The sequence below is a fragment of the Bombina bombina genome, chromosome 7 (assembly GCF_027579735.1).
Source record: "Bombina bombina isolate aBomBom1 chromosome 7, aBomBom1.pri, whole genome shotgun sequence".
Taxonomy (NCBI): domain Eukaryota; kingdom Metazoa; phylum Chordata; class Amphibia; order Anura; family Bombinatoridae; genus Bombina; species Bombina bombina.
This window is the reverse complement of record NC_069505.1, coordinates 545,748,712-545,756,582: the sequence shown is the minus strand read 5'-3', so window position 1 is coordinate 545,756,582 and position 7,871 is coordinate 545,748,712. Positions and strand designations below refer to the sequence as shown.

General features: G+C 35.3%; 1 protein-coding gene across 1 annotated transcript; it reads right to left on the bottom strand.

Annotated features, from left to right (window-relative positions):
- Positions 1-1,028: 1,028 nt before the first annotated feature.
- On the bottom strand, positions 1,029-1,955 carry LOC128636533 (olfactory receptor 5V1-like). The gene has a single exon (XM_053689530.1). The coding sequence runs from the start codon at positions 1,953-1,955 to the stop codon at positions 1,029-1,031; it is 927 nt and encodes a 308-aa protein (XP_053545505.1).
- Positions 1,956-7,871: the final 5,916 nt, after the last annotated feature.

Sequence of the window (7,871 nt, the reverse complement as noted above, 5' to 3'; positions counted from 1 at the left end):
GAGGAGATGCGTGCCTCCCGGAGGGAACAGGCGGAAAACAGAGTGTACCTGACAGGAGTACTGAATGAGATTTGCGATGACCAAAGAGAGATTTTGAATACTCTTAAGGATATATTGCAGGTCCTCTGGGAGGTGCATAACACACCATCTGCTCCTGGGCCTGCACCATCTGATCCTGGGCCTGCACCATCCGCTCCTGGGCCTGCACCATCTGATCCTGCACCATCTGCTCCTGCACCATCTGATCCTGCACCATCTGCTCCTGGGCCTGCACCATCTGCTCCTGGGCCTGCACCATCTCCTCCTCTGCCTGGTAATCCCTTAACCACTCACAGTACTCCTCCTCCCCCTCTTCCACAAACATCTCCTAAGAGAACTCGTCAGAGGGGGCAGTTGCCTCCCCCAGAGCCTCAGTCTCGTGGGAAGAGGGGAAGGAAGAGGAAGTAATTTTTTATATTTATTTTATTTATTTAATGTGTAAAGGATAGGTATGTGATGATGTGGTCTTCGTACACATGTGGAGCACACTCTGCATTTAATAGGCTTCTAGGGGACCGGGTCCATAGAGGCGGATTGTTTGTAGAGTGTGTTTTACAAGTGTGTGGAGACCACATCATCACATGCTGACCTTGTTGATTACATTGGTTGGTTTTTGCTATGTGATGTCCAAACTGTTCTCCTAATCTCAAACAAAATTACCATTACAATTATACATGATGGCATAGCACTGTTTTGATGCCAACAGCACAGCTTAAAGGGACAGGCATAATATTAGTTTTTATTGGTTACAAAGAAAACAATTTATTACGCATTTTCAAGTTTGGAATAACAAGACTTAGAATTATAATTATAATAATGCCAATATCACATTACATTTGCATCTTATATGCCAAAAAATAAATACATTATTGTTATTTTAAGTAAAAAAAAATTGTACTTAAAAATTAAATTCATCATCAATATGATTATGTCAATGATCAGGAATAAAATATTAAATGTTGTACAAAAAAATAACTCTCTTTAATTTTTTAACTTTTCAGCCATCGACTCATTGCAGATTTTACATCTTTATTTTTTAAACTGTAAATCAGTGGATTTAACACAGGTACTGCAGCTGTGTTAAAAAGTGACAAAAGTTTTTTAGAGTTCAAATTGTTCATTGAGACTGGTCTAAGATATTGGAAGAAAAGAGTCACGTAGAGAAGAACCACAACTGTGATATGTGAGGAGCAGGTGTAGAATGCTTTACGACGTCCTGTGCTTGAGCGAATTCTTAGTATAGTGGAAATAATAAAAATATAAGGTACACAGGTAAGGAATGAAGGCGTTAAACCAACAAGAATATTAGATCCTGTAAGTATATATAGCTCTAATACAGAGGTATCGCTGCACGTTATTTGCATCAGAGGCACAATGTCACAGAAAAAGTGGTTGATCACATTGGATTTGTAGCAGGAGAAGCTGGAAATTAAACAGATATAAGGTACAGCTTGTAGAAAACCATACAACCAGCATATGGTGGCCATAAGGGTACAGACTCTATGGTTCATGAGAGCTTGATACCGTAAGGGATTACAGATGGCCACATAGCGGTCATAACTCATGGCCGTTAGTATTGACAACTCATCACCAACCAGTGCTACAAATAGAAAAAGTTGTGTCATGCAGCCAAGGAAAGATACCTTGTTGTTTCCTGATATGTATATAAGAAGGATTTTGTGAAGAGTGACAGTGACAGAAGATATATCCAGAAGAGATAAGTTACACAAAAAGAAGTACATTGGGGTTTTCAGATATGAATCCAAGCAGACAAGTATAACAATGATCAAGTTACCAGCAATACTAATGATATAAATTAGCAGAACAAGACAGAAGATTATTGCCTGAAACTCAGGAACTTCTGAAAAACCTTTTATAATGAAATGTGTCACCAAGGTCTGATTTGAGTGAACCATATTAGCAGATCAATCTCAATGCTAATAAGATATATTTAAATCAGTATTTTACTATTAGTCAAAATTGATTATTTTAGATGATGACTTTAGTTGAGAGCAGCATTTTGATATTTTACCATCAATAAACAGGAAGTTTTTTGCCAAAGCGATTATCCATAAAATCTGTAAATATAGGGCAAGATTATAACACAACTGCTAATACTTGTGGCTGAAACAATAATTTTAGAAAAGAAAAAAAAGATACAATCAAGAGTTTAGGTATATATCACTTAACTTTTGTGTCACTGCCACCCGTGGCGTCTCCAACAACCAAATCTAAATTTCTGTTTATGGTGGCACTGACTCAAGCAGGTAAGTCTTCCGTATTCCGTTCCTTGATATACCTCAAGACAAAAGTAGGTTTTATTTACCGAATTTTCCGGTGTATAAGACAACTTTTTAACTCATGAAAATCTTCTCAAAAGTCGAGGGTCGTCTTATACGCCGGGTGTCGTCTTATAACCCTGTATATGGCGTACTGAAACATCAGAGACAAGCACCCTCTAGCTGAGCCACCGTGCATTGTATACAGTACAACACCAGTACATACAGTACTGTATACAAATAGCTAGCAGTCAAGACCCCATCTTGGCTCCACCAGCAAGAAGAAAGAAATATGAAGTCAGTTTCAAACTTAAAGTTCTAAACTTTGCCATGGAACATAATAATTGTGCTGCTGCAAGACAATATGGAATAACAGAAAAGATGGTTCGGAACTGGAAAGCAAATGAAAAAGCATTAAAGAGTATGCCAAGGGGTAAGTGTGCATTAAGAAGAGGTACCCCACATTGGCCAGAAATCGAAAAACATGTTGCAGACATGGTGAATGAGTATCGCCAAAACGGTTATGTAGTGACACAAAATAAAATATGTTTGTTTGCACTTCAGTGGGCCAAATCTAACCCAGATCACAGCAACGGATTCAAGGCCACTGTATCCTGGTTTAGTAGATTCTTGGAAAGGCATAATCTGGTATTGAGGCAAAAGACAAAAATTGCACAAAAATTACCTGCAGATCTTGATGCCAAAGTAAATAGTTTCCATCGATACGTAATACAACAGAGCAATAAACATGGCTACATGTTAAGTAGTATCGGAAATATGGATGAAACTCCAATGAAATTTGATATGGTTGGGAATAAAACTGCCCATCCAAAAGGTGAAAAAACAATTTTAATTAAAACAACAGGACATGAAAAGTCCAGTTTTACAGTAGTACTAGCATGCACAGCTGATGGCACCAAATTGAGACCTATGATTATTTTTAAAAGAAAAACAATGCCGAAACTCAAGTTCCCTGTTGGTTGTTTTGTACATGTGAATGAAAAAGGCTGGATAGATGAAGAAGGGGTAAAGCTATGGCTTGATAATGTATGGAGCAGGCGACCAGGTGGACTTATTAAAAAATGTAGTCTACTGGTGTGGGATATGTTCAGGGCTCATTTAACTCCCAGCACCAGGCAAAGCCTGGCAAGAATAAACACAGATGCAGCAGTTATTCCTGCAGGATTGACATCGTTGGTACAGCCACTGGATGTGTGCCTAAACAAGCCATTTAAAGATCGCATTCGAGAACAGTGGAATGAGTGGATGGTTAGCTGCGAAAAGTCATTCACAAAGGGAGGAAATATGCATGCTCCACAGTTGGATGTTTTATGCAAGTTTGTCATAAAAGCCTGGGATGATATTAATGCAGAAACAGTAATCAGGTCTTTCAAGAAGTGTGGCATATCAAATTCATTAGATGGTATGGAGGACGACAACTTGTGGCAAGATGAAGAGGAAGCCGAAGCTGAGACCACACCATCTGATACGGAATTAGATCCATAAGATGACTGCCTTACAAATGTATCACAAAATGTCATTGATTTATTTATGATATCAGATGATGAACAGGAGGATTTTGAAGGCTTTTAAAGGGAAACTGTAATGCCAGCAAAACCAGTAAAAATAGCTTGGAGTTACGATGGGCGACTTGCCCGGCACTTGCTCTTTCTCTATTGTTTATATAAGTGAGTTTACATGTTTAATGACAAACAGCCTTATGTTTATAAGTGAGTTTACATGTTTAATGACAAACAGCCTTATGTTTATAAGTGAGTTTACATGTTTAATGACAAACAGCCTTATGTTTATAAGTGAGTTTACATGTTTAATGACAAACAGCCTTATGTTTATAAGTGAGTTTACATGCTTAATTGCAAACAGCCTTATGTTTATAAGTGAGTTTACATGTTTAATGACACACAGCCTTATGTTTATAAGTGAGTTTACATGTTTAATGACAAACAGCCTTATGTTTATAAGTGAGTTTTCATGTTTAATGACAAACAGCCTTATGTTTATAAGTGAGTTTACATGTTTAATGACAAACAGCCTTATGTTTATAAGTGAGTTTACATGTTTAATGACAAACAGCCTTATGTTTATAAGTGAGTTTACATGTTTAATGACAAACTGCCTTATGTTTATAAGTGAGTTTACATGTTTAATGTTAATGACAAACAGCCTTATGTTTATAAGTGAGTTTACAAGTTTAATGACAAACAGCCTTATGTTTATAAGTGAGTTTACATGTTTAATGACAAACTGCCTTATGTTTATAAGTGAGAGTTTTCCTGCTAAGTGCCTGCATGTCATAAGCATTTGAATTACATTTACCATATTGAAATTAAATCTGATGTTTTTTAATTTTTATTTGGTGTGCTGCATTGAGGGGTAGTCTTATACGACGAGTATAGCCCAAACCCTATATTTTAACAAGTAAAGTAGGGGGTCGTCTTATATGCCCAGTCGTCTTATGCACCGGAAAATACGGTAGGTTTTCGTTATTTTAGGACATTTTATGGGACATTATTCATAAAAAGCTCTGCAAAATTTCATTGCATTTTTGGACTTTCTTCACTTCATGGATTTATGGTTCTTCACTTCATGGATTTATGGACAGGAACTTTTTTCACTTAAAGAAATGGGAAGACACAACAATATTTTATAACTTTCATGAAGTACTTTTTTGGTGATTGGATGTGCAAGGTTATTTGCAACATATTTCTTCAGTGATTGGATGTGACATCTTATTCCCTCGTTCACAATTGGATAAAATGTTTCTCTAACAACTTAACTGATTGAGAACTATACATTTTGATGGCTTGAAAGGGAACTGATTATACAACTTAATTTTCTGAATGTTACAGGATTGGTTGTTATATAAATGTTACTGATTGAATGTTTTTAATCATGCGAGATATGTACCTGGTAGAAAACCGTTATGTACAGTAGGCTATTGGCTTATTTGATGAAGTGACATTATTATTTTTTATAAGAGTTTTTATACAAGATTGTGAACCATTTACCACCGATGTAAAGATATTTATCCAAATTATATTTTATATAAAAAGATAGATAACAATTTTTAATTGATATGTTCTAATTACATGTTTCAATGATATTGATAATCATCTTTGATAAATGGGAGGATGTGTCAGAATGGCTCGGATGAGCTTTTAAGAGTATAAGATGTATCAGTCTCCATCTGTTAGCTCTTCTATTTAAATATTTATTTTAGCTCTTGAGAAATGCGGTAGCACCACTGAAACGTGTAGAGAAATTGTTTTAAAATTATTTTTATTGATTTATTAAACTTATTGAAGGATTATCTGTTTAAGAGTCTTCAATAAACAATCCTGAATTTGACACCATGTTCCAGTGAGTACATTCCTTTTGTAGCAGGATTTGTCCAAAACGTATTGCACCATCGTTTATGCTTTTGTCTTGAGGTATATATCGGGGAACGGAATACGGAAGACTTACCTCCTTGAGTCAGTGCCGCCATACACAGACAAACAATAATTGACAGAACCCCAGTTGGTATCAAATGTAGTGCTAACAATTACCTACAGCCCCCTACTTATATCACACAATTAATAGACTCTTATAGTTGCCTCTATTTTTGTATGCAGGTGTTTTTTATTGAGAGTAATCTTACCACCTTTTAGTTTGCAAGAAAAACAGCAAGATCTGCAGGTGGAAAATGTTTACAGAATACATCAGACCTGGAAGAGAAATTTCAGCTACACTCATGGAATGCACCAGTTAAGTTCATTACCAGAAACAGGGGAAATCATTTTAAAAAAAACGGAAAAAAATATGTTTTGAATTTTGTATTATAAATACAAATTTTACAGGTTTTTTTTTTTTTATTGTATGTGCAGCAAGTTTTATTACAATGTCTACTGTGTCCCTTAAATTGTTTTGTCCTGCCTAATTTTAATACAATTTTATTATATAAAATACAATTTTTGCAAAACAATTTCATTATAATTTTTAATGATTTTAAACATTTAAATGTTTACTTAGTATTTTTATATTCACAATTTCCTTTATTCTTTTTATATAATTTTTAAATATTTTTGCGAGCTCTATTGTAATCTGTATATCGTCTTCACATATTTAAATACAGACAACACTCCTTTGAGAGAAACATTGTTCTTGAGGTAAAAATTACCTTTAGAAAATTATGACATGGGCTTCATAGTGCTGGCAAGATTTCTTAGACAACCTCACAAGCTCAGAGAGCTTTAGAGAATGAAGCTCTTAATGTTTTGTGTTCCCATGAATGACAGATAAATTCAAAAATTAAGAGATACTTGTTTTAAATATTTTTCCCATGCGCTCTTTAACTTTATTGACGAATTAATAATTTCCTGTCCCAGCTAATGGCTTCATTGAAGTTGATGGGGTAGATTTATTATATGCCGGGGGTACATTATTCGCTGTAATGAATCATGTCCGCCCGGCATCGCTAAATGCGAACAGCATACTCTGTCGGCATTTAACATTGCACAAGCATTTCTGCACAAGCCAAACGGCTGCTAGCAGAGGGTGTCAATCATCCCTATCAGATCAGATCTGGAAATTGCAGTCCGCCATCTCAGAGGTGGCAGAGAAGTTAAGGAGCAGCGGTCTTATGACCGCTGCTTCTTAACTGCCGTTTCTGGCAAGCCGGCAACTTTGGGGGTAGATTGCAGCATCCGCTGCTTGGAAAATCTACCCCGATGTCTTAAAACTATGAACAATATATATGCTTTATGTAGCTTTTTTGTTTTGTTTTCTATAGACACTACAATAAAACTGCTATTTTAAAACAGTAATATTTTATAAACAAAATGAAAGCACTGTTTTTTTTATCATAAATGGGGGTTTTTTTGTCATAAAACCTGTATTCTGCAAGTAAATACAATTATTTATTTATTTTTGCATCTATTTATATATATTTATTTAAGGTATGTGCATTCGGATCCTTCTTGAATGCGAAAGTAAGCAGCCGTTCATTTCCTTTGGATATTTTTGTAGCTGGATTGATTCCTGTAAACGATCCCCAAACTAAGATCTGGACTTGTACAGTGATGTTTTACAAGAATCATTCGAGTTACGAAAATATCCGAAGTCTACTTACTTCTGCATTCAGATTCTCACAAAGCATCCGAATGAACATACCTAATATATATATATATATATATATAATATATATACCCCCTGTTTGGGAAAAATGCATTGAGGGAAGTGTCAATATCCACCAATTATGAGAGCTGTTCTGATTAGCCAATAAACAATGTGTGTGCCCAGATATTTTCTTTTAATTTGTTTTACCTTAAAAATAAGAATGTTAAAGTGTATTGCATTTTTTTTAGTTTTTGGTTTTAAAAAGAGGCTTATAAGTGGGAGTTGTCTTTATCAGCCACTAAGCAATGTGTGTTCAGTCTGTGTGAGTTGTCTACAAGCATTAATTTATTTTATTTTTATTGTAAGTTTCCTTATTAATTGAAATAGCTTTAACTTAACTTTGTACCCAAAAAGATAATAGTGCTATATCACATA